General features: G+C 55.0%; 1 protein-coding gene across 1 annotated transcript in view; it reads right to left on the bottom strand.

Annotated features, from left to right (window-relative positions):
• Positions 1-846: 846 nt before the first annotated feature.
• The window catches only part of CREBBP (CREB binding protein), an 89,401-nt gene continuing 74,292 nt past the window's right edge, over positions 847-15,955 (bottom strand). The window contains exons 26-28 of the mRNA XM_011950177.1: positions 7,740-7,901; positions 7,168-7,449; positions 847-5,656 (exon numbers count right to left, since the gene is read on the bottom strand). Coding sequence (XP_011805567.1) covers positions 3,500-5,656; positions 7,168-7,449; positions 7,740-7,901 — 2,601 coding nt within the window. The 3' untranslated portion in view covers positions 847-3,499. The remainder of the gene's footprint in view (positions 5,657-7,167; positions 7,450-7,739; positions 7,902-15,955) is intronic.

The raw sequence follows: 15,955 nt of genomic DNA, 5'->3' as shown, positions 1-15,955 counted from the left end.
GTGGGTACCACCACGCCCAGCTAAGTTTTTCTTTTCGTTTGAGACAGTGTCTCCCTCTGTTCCCAGGCCGGAGTGCAGTGGTGCAATTTGGCTCACTGCAACCTCCGCCTGCTGGGTTTAAGTGGTTCTCCTGCCTCAGCCTCCTGAGTAGCTGGGATTACAGGGGTGCGCTACCACGCCCAGCTAATTTTTGTAGTTTTAGAAGAGACAGGGTTTCACCAGGCTGGTCAGACTGGTCTCAAAGTCCTGACCTCGTGATCCGCCTGCCTTGGCCTCCCAAAATGCTGGGATTACAGGCGTGAGCCACCGCACCCCGGTCAATTTTTTGTATTTTTTTTAGTAGGGACAGGGTTTCAGCATATTGGCCAGGCTCATCTCAAACTCCTGACCATGTGATCCACCCGCCTCAGCCTCCCAAAGTGCTGGCATTATAGGCATGAGCCACCAAGCCCAACCAGCACCTACAATCTTTTTTTTTTTCTTGAGATGAAGTCTCGCTGCCGCCCAGGCTGTAGTGCAGTGGTGCGATCTCGGCTCACTGTCACTGTAACCTCCGCCTCCTGGGTTCAAGCGATTCTCTACCTCAGCCTCCTGAGTAGCTGCGATTCTGGGCGCCCACCACCACGCCTGGCTAATTTTTTTGTATTTTAATAAAGACCGGGTTTCACCACCTTGGCCAGGCTAGTCTCGAACTCCTGACTTCACGATCCACCCGCCTTGGCCTCCCAAAGTGCTGGGATTACAGGCGTGAGCCACCGCGCCCGGCCCGCATCTGCAATCCTATAATGACGAGCTGTTGAGCTAACTCTGAGTCATTAGCCAATCTGAACCATCTTTGAATCCAAGTAGTTTTACCATCTTTTATTATAAACACCATCACATTCCAAGTTTCCTCTTTTTGATCACAAATATAGGACTTTTTCTTCTCCTCTTAAGTATACAGCATGAGACACAGCGCTGGGGCTTTCCAGCTTTCTTACAGAAATTTCCTTACGACAAGCTTAGGGTTAGCATCCACAGACCATGCTGCTCTCGGTCACATCCTTCGACATCTGGATTGCCCAAAACGGTTGCACAGGATGCAGACTCCAAAGAGGATGAGGTTGGTACATAAAGTTTTGAATGCCAGGATGACCTGAAAGAGAGGCCCCTCCACTGCCCACATTAAAAGGCTGCACAACCAGGAGGGTGCCACTTTCTGGGCGTGAGCTTAGAGCTACTGCTCCCAGGCTCTAGCCCCACCTCTTGTTTGAACACATGGCTCAAGGCTTCCCTATGGCTGGAAAAGGTGGAGAGGACAGTGGAGATGTAAGAACCCAGCAGGCCGAGCAGGGGCAGCAATCACCGGAGGCCCGGCCTATGCTTCCCCTCGTGGGATGGGGTGAACCGGGGGCTGGTCGGGGGTGCCAGATGGTGGTCTTATTTTCACTTGGCTTAATTATTCTACATTGTATAACTCAAGGTTCAAAGCTCTGTGCTAAAACTAGACTGGATGTTTCCAATTTCTCAGACAGGTTCCTCGAATTTAGATTCCCAAACCAAGTATTCAAGTATTTTAAAAAAATACCTGAGAATGTAAAGGGCCCAAATGGAAGCTATTTGGGCCATGATTTCTAAATTTACCATCACCCCCCACCAAGACCAGCCTTTGCTGGAGGACTAGGGATAAAGTGATTCTCTGGGTATTGGGGGCGGTAGGCTAGGGGATGAACTTCAGCTCCCCCACCGATGGTCCTCCTCTGCTTTTATGATTTTTGTGAACTTGTCTCACCCACTCAGTAAGGGAGCCTGGAACTGGACTCCAAGGGAGGCAGACCATGTGCCTAAATGCAAGTATCCTCCGAAGTGGGGGCCTTTCTCACTGCAACAGGGACTGGAGCTGGTGCTCCAAGGTGTCTGTCCCTCAGCATTTCCTCAGAGGCCACACGGGACATGCTGCGTGGCAGCCGCAGGATGTGGGGGGAAGTGAGGAAGCACCTCGCGAGCCTGGAGCACCCTTTGCCTCAGATTCTGGGAGCTGTGTATGTGGGGAGCCACCCGAACACGGGAAGCGGCCCTGCCTCTGGGGGGTGGCAGCTGTGATGGACAGGGAGGATGGAGGAGGGGCCACGTGTAGTTCCAGACCCACTGACGACCCTAACTATGTGAGCAACAGCCACCTGTGAACCTCGAATGTGTGGGGCCAACGCTGAGCCACCCACCTCAGTCTCTGGGAAGAAAAGCCTCCAGGCAGCCACTAAGTCTGGGCCACAGTTCCCAGCCACCACCCACGCCGCCACAACCACAACCGCAGCCCCGGCCTCTCCGCTATGAGCGAACAACCAGAACCATATCTTACAAAGAACAGACTCAAAAAATATATATAAATAAATAAAAACCTTAAACATTCTTACAGGGATCTTAAAGAACAGAATACATGTTAAAAACCTCAGTAATTTATATCAATTTTAAGCGGTACTTTATATACAATGGGGAGAAAAACACATGCATAGTCCAAATACAATGTTGAAAACAGCATTTTCATAACAAAAAACCCCGAACACTAAGTGTTAATACCATGTACATGAATTCAAGAAGGACCACCCTTTTTGTCTGTTGCACACAGTTTATTTAACAATATGATATAAGAAATGAGTTGGTATTTTACCATTCTATACAGTGATTGAATCTTCTCGAGTTTCGTATTTATAGTAATTAGAGCGCTTGCATGATTTACACTAGAATTGCTTTTCCTCATTTCAAGTTTCACATAGAAGAAAGAAAAGAAGGCTTCTTCTCTAGTAACATTAGCATGGTCTAAGAGTGATCATCCCTATTTTTTGTCTAAAACCAGTTTTATCAGAGAAACAAAGCAACAATTTCTACATCTGCAAGACAAAGAGTTTGGCTTCAGCCATTATGTATAGATAGATGTGTGTGGGTGTGTGTAGGTGTGTGTGCACGCCGGAGTCAATTCCTATCGTCCAGGGGTAATACTGGGAGACGCCCACAGAGTTCACTATAGAAAAAAATCTTCCCGAAACATCAGAAAGTTATCGGGATACATTATAAGCTTGCATTATTTCAGGAATCAGTTCTGAATATTATTTTTCTTCTTACTTTTAAACATAAATGTTTAAAGTCTTGAAAATACAAATAAAAAATATGAATATAATGAACTTGTTTTTCCCGTTAAAAAAAGGCATGAGTCACCAGCAATGACGACAAAAATAATCCAAACAAAACCCCCCTCCCCCCAAACAAAAACAAAACGGAAAAAAAAGAACCTCCCCCCCCCAAAAAAAAAAAAGCAAAAAGAGAGAGAGAGACCAGATATTTAAATCAACTGGTTTTTAACAAAAAAATATATTCTTTGTATTGTCTCTTTAAACATCAATCCACCCTTCCATGGCTTGGAAGTCGCAGTTCCATCTAGGAATAAAAAGAACCTAGATGCCTGGATTTTCAGTACAAAAGGTCCAAGAACATGAGAGGGAAAAAAAGTGATGCTCTCACAATGCTACAAGCCCTCCACAAACTTCTCTAGCGTGTCCCCCGTGGTGTCCCCGACCAGGGACAGTTCGCTGGACAGCGCGCTCCTGCTGGGGGTGTTCAGCTGGGGGAGCATTGCACTCTGTTCGGGGTTCCCCAAGTGTCCCTGATCTATGGAGCTGGCCATGGTGACTGCGAGTCCGGGGTGGGGGGAACCAGTCTGGGGTGAGACGTGGTGTGGCGAAGGCTGGGGCTGTATCCGTGGTGATGGGCTGGAATGTGGAGGCTGGGACTGGGGCCGTGGAGACTGGACAGGGGCTGGAGACCGCACCTGGTTACTAAGGGATGTGGCGATCTGCTGGCCAGGGAGATGCGAGGCCTGTGGCTGTCCTGAGAGCATGTGTTGCTGGGGGCTCATGGGGTTTGGCTGGCCTGGGGACCCAATCTGCTGCTTCATCTGCTGTTGCTGCAGAATCCGCTGCTGCAGGGCTTGCTGGATGTTGGGGGTGCTGTCTGCCCCCAGCCCCGGCTGCCCCATCTGGCCAAGCTGTCCCATCTGAGCCGCCATCGGGCCCATGGAGCTGCCCTGGAGGGGCAGATGCTGCTGCATGCGCTGCTGCTGCTGCATGGCTGGTGGGTAGCCTCCGGGTCCTTGAGGCTGCTGGAACTGGCCGTGCCCCGCCATGCCCCCAGCCATGCCAGCACTCCCTTGCTGCTGCTGCTGTTGTTGCTGCTGCTGCTGCTGCTGTTGCTGCTGCTGCTGCAGCAGCTGCCTCCGTAGCATTTCTCGGTACTGTGGATTCATACTCGCCATGCTGGGGTTGTGTCCTGGGTTCATGATGTTCAAGGCCTGGCCCTGGGGGTTCAGGCCTCCCATCGCCTGCTGCTGTGGAGGCACACCGGGCCGCGGCACACCGGCCTGCATGGCATTCAGGTTCTGCAGGCTGGGCTGCTGGTGCATGCCAGGCTGGGGTTGCATGCCGGGCTGGGACTGGAGGCCAGGCTGGGGCTGCATGCCGGGCTGATTGGCCACATACTTGGCTGTGCGCTGTTTAATGAAAGCTGCCATTAGCTGCGGGTTTGATTTGAGAATGTTCAGCACCTGCTGTTGCTGTTGAGGGGAGCTGGGCGACTTCAGGGTCCGCAGCAGGTCTTGGAGAGCGCTGGGTGAGATGCTCCTGGGCGGCTGCACGCTGGGCATCCGGGGCCCAGCCACGGCAGCCTGGGCCTGCATGGATATCACAGGCCTGGGCAAGCCTGGCATGGGCTGCTGCTGGGGAAGGGGTGCCTGCTGCCACTGCCCGGGAGGCATGCTGGGCATGACGGGCCCACTCACCTGGTTGGGTCGGGGCACATTCAGGCTCACGGGGGCCATCTGGCTCCCCGGGGTCCCCATGCCCGTGCGTCCTGGGGGCATGCCGTTGTTGATGTTCACCCGGTACAGGTGCTGCTGCTGCTGGGCCTCACGCTCGATCTGCCGAGCCGCTTCCACCGCTGCAGGAGGGGGCTGGGCCGGGGGCGGGGGGGCCGGCACCTGGCTGGTAGGCTTCCCTGTGGACACCGTGGTGGGGGGCTGAGTCCGGGCCACGCTGGGGAAGCCAGCTGGTGACATGCTCACGGGTGAGGGCTGGGGCTGGGCGGGGGGCTGCGGCGTCTGGGGCGTGCTGGGCTGCTGCGTGGGGGTCCCGGGCGGTGCTGAGGTAGGAGAAGGCAGACTCTGCTGAGGCACGTTGCGGGTGTTCATGGTGGCCATCCGCCGGCGCATGAGCTGGGCCTGCTGCAGGCGGTGCTGGATCTGCTGCTGGCGGAGCTTGTGTTTAATGTTGAGGCAGAAGGGCACGGGGCATTTGTTTTCTTGGCAGTGCTTGGCGTGGTAGCAGCAGAGGGCGATGAGTTGCTTGCACACCGGGCAGCCCCCGTTGGTCTTGCGCTTGCAGCCCTTGGTGTGCTGCACCACCCGCTTCATCTTCTGGCAGGATGGCAGCGAGCAGTTGGCGTTGCGGCACTGGCACGCGTGCACCAGTGACTGGATGCAGCGCTGGATGCTCAGCCGGCGCGACTCCTGGGGGCTCTTTGACTGTGGCTCGCCCTGGCTGCTGCCCTCGTCGTCCAGGCCCAGCCCCCACTTCACCATCTTATGGGCATGGCTCTTCGTGTTATAGCAGTTGATGCAGAGGTCGTAGTCCTGCAAGCAAGGAAAGGGGACAGGCCGGTGTCAGCATGGGGCCCAGTACCACCAGGTACCCTGGTTGCTTCCCTACACCTCTAAGTCTGGGTCTGTGCCAGGAGACCCAGGCAGGATGGGAGCACGGAAAGGACGGGAGCATGGACAGGACAGGAGCAAGGACAGGATGGGAGACACGGACAAGATGGGAGCACAGACAGGACGGAAGACCCGGACAGGACGGGAGCACAGATAGGTGGGAGACCCAGACAGGATGGGAGCGTGGACAGGTGAGCAACTCGGACAGAAAGGGAGCACGGACAGGACAGGAGCACTGACAGGTGGGAGACCCACACAGGAAGGGTGCATGGACAGGACGGGAATATAGACAGGATGGGAGCACGGACAGGACGGGGGCCCAGTCAGGATGGGAGCATGGACAGGATGGGGGGCATGGACCACCTATGTGTCGCTCCCAAGGACCTTCACTCCTGGGAACAGCCCTGAAGGCCCAAAGATAACCTGACCTATGCCCTGAGAAGCCCCGGCCTGTGAGCTCATGGACAGTAGACACCAGCCCCCGTTCCTTCTGACTTCCTCTGCCCTAGGAGTCACATCGGCCCCTGCCACAGCCTGTTCAACTCCTGTACTCAAACTATGAAGCCTGACACTGAAAGGCTGAGGGAGGCCGGTCCCTCCCAAAGCGCCAACAGCTGCCGGGAAGTGCCTCTGGGAAGGCCTGGGCTATCCACAGCGCATCAGCGGGCCTTCCCCAATGCGCAAGCCCAAGTTACTGAAAGCTGCTTGCACCTGGCAACCTGATGGAGTCCTAGGACCAGGTACCATGACTGTGTTCACAGAAAGATACGAAAACTGCCGTATTCAGAAACTAGAAAGAGGACAAAGGAGACTGGAGAAAGGTGGAAAGCAGGAGAAGTATGTGAGGGTGGGGAGAGAAGAAAGGCCCTCACTCTGGTGAGGACCTGTTCTGCCTCCCTACAGACACCACAGCAAGTAAGTGGGCTCCGGGTTGGCAAGTGATGGTGACTGTCCTGGGAGGGGATGGTGGGATCTGTCACCTGCCTGCCCTGCACAGCCTGACTCAGCCCATGCAAGGGACACCCGTGCCATTTTGCAGTGGGGTTAAAATTCCTAGAGGGGAGTGAGGGAGCACGACTGTGGGGTCTGTCGGGAACAAGCGACCAGAGGGGCCCAAGCCGCCAACAGGACAGTGGGTGTTTCCAGCCGTTTAGCAAGACTGTAACTGGGCACAGCCAGGCCAGACTTCCCAGCATAACCTCCCTCTGGCTGTCCCCAGGGTCAGGCCTGTGGCTGTAGCTACACAGAGCAGGTTTAGGAAACACACACACACGGCAACGCCTTCTGCCTTGTGACACTGTCCTACTTCTGGAGGAGTCAGTGCAACCGCCGTCTGGTACAGACACCAACCCCGGCACCCAGGCAAAGGGACAGGATGCTTCGTCAGACCCCAGGCCAGCTTCGGGGTGGGGGCGGGGGCGGCACAGGCCTACCTCGCACACAGTGCAGTGCCAGCGCGTCTCCACGTGGTGCTTGCACTCGTTGCAGGTGTAGACAAAGCGGTCCTGGCCCTGGGTATGCAGCTCCACCAGCATGCAGAGCGTGGACCACTTGGAGCGGCGCAAGGAGGAGAACTCCCAGTGCTTGTCTCTGGCGAGGGTGAGGAAGGCATCGCGCCCATCCATGAGGTCACAGCTGAGCAGGGGGTCAGGGTCGACAATGGGGGGCAGGGTATTGATGACAGGCCCGGCGTGCAGGTGGATCACAAAGAAGACCTGCAGGAGAGGAGGGGCTTTAGTCTCACACAACGGATGTGGCACCTCCAGTGCTGAGCTCAGGGCAGGCGCAGCCACCCAGCCTGCAGAAAAGGCAGGTGGCTGAGCCTGAGGGCCCTGATGCCTTGGGATGGAACGGAATTGGTGACACGTTGCATGATGTCACCCTACTGGTACACTTGGCTTCCTGGGGACCACTTCCCTCTTGCCACGGACCTGCACAGGGGCCCTCGACCGCCAGCTGCAAGTCTTTCCCTCCTTTCGGCTGCAGCAGCGCAGCCCACGCCTACCTCCTTGTGCTTCTCCATGGTGGCATACAGCTTCTGGGAGAGGTCATTGGACACGTTGGGCATGCTGGGCTTCTTCTTATTGGCGCGGCTGATGCTGCTTTTGTTCTTGTTGGTTTTCTTGTTGTTCTTCTTCTTGGCATTCTTGCTGTCGCCCTGACTGCCCTGCAACAACACACAAGGTTGTGAGACCAGGCAAGTGCCCCTCCACACTTGGTGTGGATTCCCAGCTCCCAGGCCGTGGGCATCAGGAAGCTCAGGCCAAAGCAGGTCACTGCCAGGCAGACCCCACATGTGCACAGCTACAGGTGGCTGTAGGTGCTGCTGCCTTTGGGACAGAGCGGCCCTGTCCTCGGCTAGGCTGGTGCCATTATCAGCTTTATGCCACATCACCTCTAGAGCAGAAAACAGATGCAGAGTGCAAGTTCAGAAATTAACAAATGAGGGCAGTGGGCGCTGTTTCCACTGAGCCACAACCAGAGGCAGAAGACTCCACGTCACAGCTGTGGTCAGCGGCTGCCTGCCTTGAGGAAGGCTCTACACACCCGAGAAAGCGTGAGAGCTCTCAGGAGACAGGAGAGCTGCTGATGGGAAAAGCAGCTGCCCCATCAAGAGCAGGGACTCCAAGGTTCCTGCAGGGTCCACCCAAGGCCTGCTGAGAGCAGGCTGGCTCCCTGCCGGGGCCATCAGTGCTGCACCTGACTGGCTGAAAGTGGGCTTGCTCTCAGCCCACAGACTCGTCCTCTGGAAAGAACGCAGGCTTGTCACTCATTTACACTTCAACAGAGAGCTTTATTTTTTTTGAGAGATGGAGTTTCCCTCGTTACCAAGCTGGAGTGCAGTGGTGCAATCTCGGGTTCAAGTGATTCTCCTGCCTCAGCCTCCTGAGTAGCTGGGATTACAGGCACCCCTCACCATACCCGGCTACTTATTATTTTGTTGAGACAGAGTCTCATCCTTGTCACCCAAGCTGAAGTGCAATGGCACGATCTCAGCTCACTGCAACCTCTGCCTCCAAGGTTCAAGCGATTCTCCTGCCTCAGCCTCCCTAGTACCTGGGATTATAGGCGCGGCCCACTACACCCAGCTAATTTTTGTATTTTTAGTAGAGACAGGGTTTCACCATGTTGGCCAGGCTGGTCTTGAACTCCGGACCTCGGGTGATCCACCTGCCTGGGCCTCCCACAGTGCTGGGATTACAGGCGGGAGCCACCGCGCCCAGCCAGAGAGCTTAATTTTTAACAAGATGAGAGAGAGACTCTTGGTGTTCAGAAGGGTCAGTCCAAAGAGAATTCAACAATCCCGCCTCACTGACAAGGAGCCCAAATGTCACGTGGGTCCTCCATGGGATTCGGGACAGAAAAGGGACATGAGGGGAAAACTGAGGAAATTGGAACAAAGTGTGAACTTTAGCTAATAATAATGCATCAACATCAACAAATGGCTCAGCGTGGCAGCAAACGTGACACGCTAAGACATTAGTAACAGGAGAAACTGGGTGCTGGAATATACTGGAACTCTCTGCTCAATTTGTGTGTCAGCCTTAAAACAAAAGAAGCCTATTGTTTTTTTGAGACGGAGTCTCGCTCTGTCACCAGGCTGGAGTGCAGTGGGGCAATCTTGGCTCACTGCAACCTGGGTTCAAGCGATTCTCTACCTCAGCCTCCTGAGTAGCTGCGATTCTGGGCGCCCACCACCACGCCTGGCTAATTTTTTTGTATTTTAATAAAGACCGGGTTTCACCACCTTGGCCAGGCTAGTCTCGAACTCCTGACTTCACGATCCACCCGCCTTGGCCTCCCAAAGTGCTGGGATTACAGGCGTGAGCCACCGCGCCCGGCCCGCATCTGCAATCCTATAATGACGAGCTGTTGAGCTAACTCTGAGTCATTAGCCAATCTGAACCATCTTTGAATCCAAGTAGTTTTACCATCTTTTATTATAAACACCATCACATTCCAAGTTTCCTCTTTTTGATCACAAATATAGGACTTTTTCTTCTCCTCTTAAGTATACAGCATGAGACACAGCGCTGGGGCTTTCCAGCTTTCTTACAGAAATTTCCTTACGACAAGCTTAGGGTTAGCATCCACAGACCATGCTGCTCTCGGTCACATCCTTCGACATCTGGATTGCCCAAAACGGTTGCACAGGATGCAGACTCCAAAGAGGATGAGGTTGGTACATAAAGTTTTGAATGCCAGGATGACCTGAAAGAGAGGCCCCTCCACTGCCCACATTAAAAGGCTGCACAACCAGGAGGGTGCCACTTTCTGGGCGTGAGCTTAGAGCTACTGCTCCCAGGCTCTAGCCCCACCTCTTGTTTGAACACATGGCTCAAGGCTTCCCTATGGCTGGAAAAGGTGGAGAGGACAGTGGAGATGTAAGAACCCAGCAGGCCGAGCAGGGGCAGCAATCACCGGAGGCCCGGCCTATGCTTCCCCTCGTGGGATGGGGTGAACCGGGGGCTGGTCGGGGGTGCCAGATGGTGGTCTTATTTTCACTTGGCTTAATTATTCTACATTGTATAACTCAAGGTTCAAAGCTCTGTGCTAAAACTAGACTGGATGTTTCCAATTTCTCAGACAGGTTCCTCGAATTTAGATTCCCAAACCAAGTATTCAAGTATTTTAAAAAAATACCTGAGAATGTAAAGGGCCCAAATGGAAGCTATTTGGGCCATGATTTCTAAATTTACCATCACCCCCCACCAAGACCAGCCTTTGCTGGAGGACTAGGGATAAAGTGATTCTCTGGGTATTGGGGGCGGTAGGCTAGGGGATGAACTTCAGCTCCCCCACCGATGGTCCTCCTCTGCTTTTATGATTTTTGTGAACTTGTCTCACCCACTCAGTAAGGGAGCCTGGAACTGGACTCCAAGGGAGGCAGACCATGTGCCTAAATGCAAGTATCCTCCGAAGTGGGGGCCTTTCTCACTGCAACAGGGACTGGAGCTGGTGCTCCAAGGTGTCTGTCCCTCAGCATTTCCTCAGAGGCCACACGGGACATGCTGCGTGGCAGCCGCAGGATGTGGGGGGAAGTGAGGAAGCACCTCGCGAGCCTGGAGCACCCTTTGCCTCAGATTCTGGGAGCTGTGTATGTGGGGAGCCACCCGAACACGGGAAGCGGCCCTGCCTCTGGGGGGTGGCAGCTGTGATGGACAGGGAGGATGGAGGAGGGGCCACGTGTAGTTCCAGACCCACTGACGACCCTAACTATGTGAGCAACAGCCACCTGTGAACCTCGAATGTGTGGGGCCAACGCTGAGCCACCCACCTCAGTCTCTGGGAAGAAAAGCCTCCAGGCAGCCACTAAGTCTGGGCCACAGTTCCCAGCCACCACCCACGCCGCCACAACCACAACCGCAGCCCCGGCCTCTCCGCTATGAGCGAACAACCAGAACCATATCTTACAAAGAACAGACTCAAAAAATATATATAAATAAATAAAAACCTTAAACATTCTTACAGGGATCTTAAAGAACAGAATACATGTTAAAAACCTCAGTAATTTATATCAATTTTAAGCGGTACTTTATATACAATGGGGAGAAAAACACATGCATAGTCCAAATACAATGTTGAAAACAGCATTTTCATAACAAAAAACCCCGAACACTAAGTGTTAATACCATGTACATGAATTCAAGAAGGACCACCCTTTTTGTCTGTTGCACACAGTTTATTTAACAATATGATATAAGAAATGAGTTGGTATTTTACCATTCTATACAGTGATTGAATCTTCTCGAGTTTCGTATTTATAGTAATTAGAGCGCTTGCATGATTTACACTAGAATTGCTTTTCCTCATTTCAAGTTTCACATAGAAGAAAGAAAAGAAGGCTTCTTCTCTAGTAACATTAGCATGGTCTAAGAGTGATCATCCCTATTTTTTGTCTAAAACCAGTTTTATCAGAGAAACAAAGCAACAATTTCTACATCTGCAAGACAAAGAGTTTGGCTTCAGCCATTATGTATAGATAGATGTGTGTGGGTGTGTGTAGGTGTGTGTGCACGCCGGAGTCAATTCCTATCGTCCAGGGGTAATACTGGGAGACGCCCACAGAGTTCACTATAGAAAAAAATCTTCCCGAAACATCAGAAAGTTATCGGGATACATTATAAGCTTGCATTATTTCAGGAATCAGTTCTGAATATTATTTTTCTTCTTACTTTTAAACATAAATGTTTAAAGTCTTGAAAATACAAATAAAAAATATGAATATAATGAACTTGTTTTTCCCGTTAAAAAAAGGCATGAGTCACCAGCAATGACGACAAAAATAATCCAAACAAAACCCCCCTCCCCCCAAACAAAAACAAAACGGAAAAAAAAGAACCTCCCCCCCCCAAAAAAAAAAAAGCAAAAAGAGAGAGAGAGACCAGATATTTAAATCAACTGGTTTTTAACAAAAAAATATATTCTTTGTATTGTCTCTTTAAACATCAATCCACCCTTCCATGGCTTGGAAGTCGCAGTTCCATCTAGGAATAAAAAGAACCTAGATGCCTGGATTTTCAGTACAAAAGGTCCAAGAACATGAGAGGGAAAAAAAGTGATGCTCTCACAATGCTACAAGCCCTCCACAAACTTCTCTAGCGTGTCCCCCGTGGTGTCCCCGACCAGGGACAGTTCGCTGGACAGCGCGCTCCTGCTGGGGGTGTTCAGCTGGGGGAGCATTGCACTCTGTTCGGGGTTCCCCAAGTGTCCCTGATCTATGGAGCTGGCCATGGTGACTGCGAGTCCGGGGTGGGGGGAACCAGTCTGGGGTGAGACGTGGTGTGGCGAAGGCTGGGGCTGTATCCGTGGTGATGGGCTGGAATGTGGAGGCTGGGACTGGGGCCGTGGAGACTGGACAGGGGCTGGAGACCGCACCTGGTTACTAAGGGATGTGGCGATCTGCTGGCCAGGGAGATGCGAGGCCTGTGGCTGTCCTGAGAGCATGTGTTGCTGGGGGCTCATGGGGTTTGGCTGGCCTGGGGACCCAATCTGCTGCTTCATCTGCTGTTGCTGCAGAATCCGCTGCTGCAGGGCTTGCTGGATGTTGGGGGTGCTGTCTGCCCCCAGCCCCGGCTGCCCCATCTGGCCAAGCTGTCCCATCTGAGCCGCCATCGGGCCCATGGAGCTGCCCTGGAGGGGCAGATGCTGCTGCATGCGCTGCTGCTGCTGCATGGCTGGTGGGTAGCCTCCGGGTCCTTGAGGCTGCTGGAACTGGCCGTGCCCCGCCATGCCCCCAGCCATGCCAGCACTCCCTTGCTGCTGCTGCTGTTGTTGCTGCTGCTGCTGCTGCTGTTGCTGCTGCTGCTGCAGCAGCTGCCTCCGTAGCATTTCTCGGTACTGTGGATTCATACTCGCCATGCTGGGGTTGTGTCCTGGGTTCATGATGTTCAAGGCCTGGCCCTGGGGGTTCAGGCCTCCCATCGCCTGCTGCTGTGGAGGCACACCGGGCCGCGGCACACCGGCCTGCATGGCATTCAGGTTCTGCAGGCTGGGCTGCTGGTGCATGCCAGGCTGGGGTTGCATGCCGGGCTGGGACTGGAGGCCAGGCTGGGGCTGCATGCCGGGCTGATTGGCCACATACTTGGCTGTGCGCTGTTTAATGAAAGCTGCCATTAGCTGCGGGTTTGATTTGAGAATGTTCAGCACCTGCTGTTGCTGTTGAGGGGAGCTGGGCGACTTCAGGGTCCGCAGCAGGTCTTGGAGAGCGCTGGGTGAGATGCTCCTGGGCGGCTGCACGCTGGGCATCCGGGGCCCAGCCACGGCAGCCTGGGCCTGCATGGATATCACAGGCCTGGGCAAGCCTGGCATGGGCTGCTGCTGGGGAAGGGGTGCCTGCTGCCACTGCCCGGGAGGCATGCTGGGCATGACGGGCCCACTCACCTGGTTGGGTCGGGGCACATTCAGGCTCACGGGGGCCATCTGGCTCCCCGGGGTCCCCATGCCCGTGCGTCCTGGGGGCATGCCGTTGTTGATGTTCACCCGGTACAGGTGCTGCTGCTGCTGGGCCTCACGCTCGATCTGCCGAGCCGCTTCCACCGCTGCAGGAGGGGGCTGGGCCGGGGGCGGGGGGGCCGGCACCTGGCTGGTAGGCTTCCCTGTGGACACCGTGGTGGGGGGCTGAGTCCGGGCCACGCTGGGGAAGCCAGCTGGTGACATGCTCACGGGTGAGGGCTGGGGCTGGGCGGGGGGCTGCGGCGTCTGGGGCGTGCTGGGCTGCTGCGTGGGGGTCCCGGGCGGTGCTGAGGTAGGAGAAGGCAGACTCTGCTGAGGCACGTTGCGGGTGTTCATGGTGGCCATCCGCCGGCGCATGAGCTGGGCCTGCTGCAGGCGGTGCTGGATCTGCTGCTGGCGGAGCTTGTGTTTAATGTTGAGGCAGAAGGGCACGGGGCATTTGTTTTCTTGGCAGTGCTTGGCGTGGTAGCAGCAGAGGGCGATGAGTTGCTTGCACACCGGGCAGCCCCCGTTGGTCTTGCGCTTGCAGCCCTTGGTGTGCTGCACCACCCGCTTCATCTTCTGGCAGGATGGCAGCGAGCAGTTGGCGTTGCGGCACTGGCACGCGTGCACCAGTGACTGGATGCAGCGCTGGATGCTCAGCCGGCGCGACTCCTGGGGGCTCTTTGACTGTGGCTCGCCCTGGCTGCTGCCCTCGTCGTCCAGGCCCAGCCCCCACTTCACCATCTTATGGGCATGGCTCTTCGTGTTATAGCAGTTGATGCAGAGGTCGTAGTCCTGCAAGCAAGGAAAGGGGACAGGCCGGTGTCAGCATGGGGCCCAGTACCACCAGGTACCCTGGTTGCTTCCCTACACCTCTAAGTCTGGGTCTGTGCCAGGAGACCCAGGCAGGATGGGAGCACGGAAAGGACGGGAGCATGGACAGGACAGGAGCAAGGACAGGATGGGAGACACGGACAAGATGGGAGCACAGACAGGACGGAAGACCCGGACAGGACGGGAGCACAGATAGGTGGGAGACCCAGACAGGATGGGAGCGTGGACAGGTGAGCAACTCGGACAGAAAGGGAGCACGGACAGGACAGGAGCACTGACAGGTGGGAGACCCACACAGGAAGGGTGCATGGACAGGACGGGAATATAGACAGGATGGGAGCACGGACAGGACGGGGGCCCAGTCAGGATGGGAGCATGGACAGGATGGGGGGCATGGACCACCTATGTGTCGCTCCCAAGGACCTTCACTCCTGGGAACAGCCCTGAAGGCCCAAAGATAACCTGACCTATGCCCTGAGAAGCCCCGGCCTGTGAGCTCATGGACAGTAGACACCAGCCCCCGTTCCTTCTGACTTCCTCTGCCCTAGGAGTCACATCGGCCCCTGCCACAGCCTGTTCAACTCCTGTACTCAAACTATGAAGCCTGACACTGAAAGGCTGAGGGAGGCCGGTCCCTCCCAAAGCGCCAACAGCTGCCGGGAAGTGCCTCTGGGAAGGCCTGGGCTATCCACAGCGCATCAGCGGGCCTTCCCCAATGCGCAAGCCCAAGTTACTGAAAGCTGCTTGCACCTGGCAACCTGATGGAGTCCTAGGACCAGGTACCATGACTGTGTTCACAGAAAGATACGAAAACTGCCGTATTCAGAAACTAGAAAGAGGACAAAGGAGACTGGAGAAAGGTGGAAAGCAGGAGAAGTATGTGAGGGTGGGGAGAGAAGAAAGGCCCTCACTCTGGTGAGGACCTGTTCTGCCTCCCTACAGACACCACAGCAAGTAAGTGGGCTCCGGGTTGGCAAGTGATGGTGACTGTCCTGGGAGGGGATGGTGGGATCTGTCACCTGCCTGCCCTGCACAGCCTGACTCAGCCCATGCAAGGGACACCCGTGCCATTTTGCAGTGGGGTTAAAATTCCTAGAGGGGAGTGAGGGAGCACGACTGTGGGGTCTGTCGGGAACAAGCGACCAGAGGGGCCCAAGCCGCCAACAGGACAGTGGGTGTTTCCAGCCGTTTAGCAAGACTGTAACTGGGCACAGCCAGGCCAGACTTCCCAGCATAACCTCCCTCTGGCTGTCCCCAGGGTCAGGCCTGTGGCTGTAGCTACACAGAGCAGGTTTAGGAAACACACACACACGGCAACGCCTTCTGCCTTGTGACACTGTCCTACTTCTGGAGGAGTCAGTGCAACCGCCGTCTGGTACAGACACCAACCCCGGCACCCAGGCAAAGGGACAGGATGCTTCGTCAGACCCCAGGCCAGCTTCGGGGTGG

The sequence above is a fragment of the Colobus angolensis genome, unplaced genomic scaffold, assembly GCF_000951035.1.
Source record: "Colobus angolensis palliatus isolate OR3802 unplaced genomic scaffold, Cang.pa_1.0 Scaffold303, whole genome shotgun sequence".
NCBI classification, from domain to species: domain Eukaryota; kingdom Metazoa; phylum Chordata; class Mammalia; order Primates; family Cercopithecidae; genus Colobus; species Colobus angolensis.
This window is presented reverse-complemented; position numbering and strand designations above follow the sequence as displayed.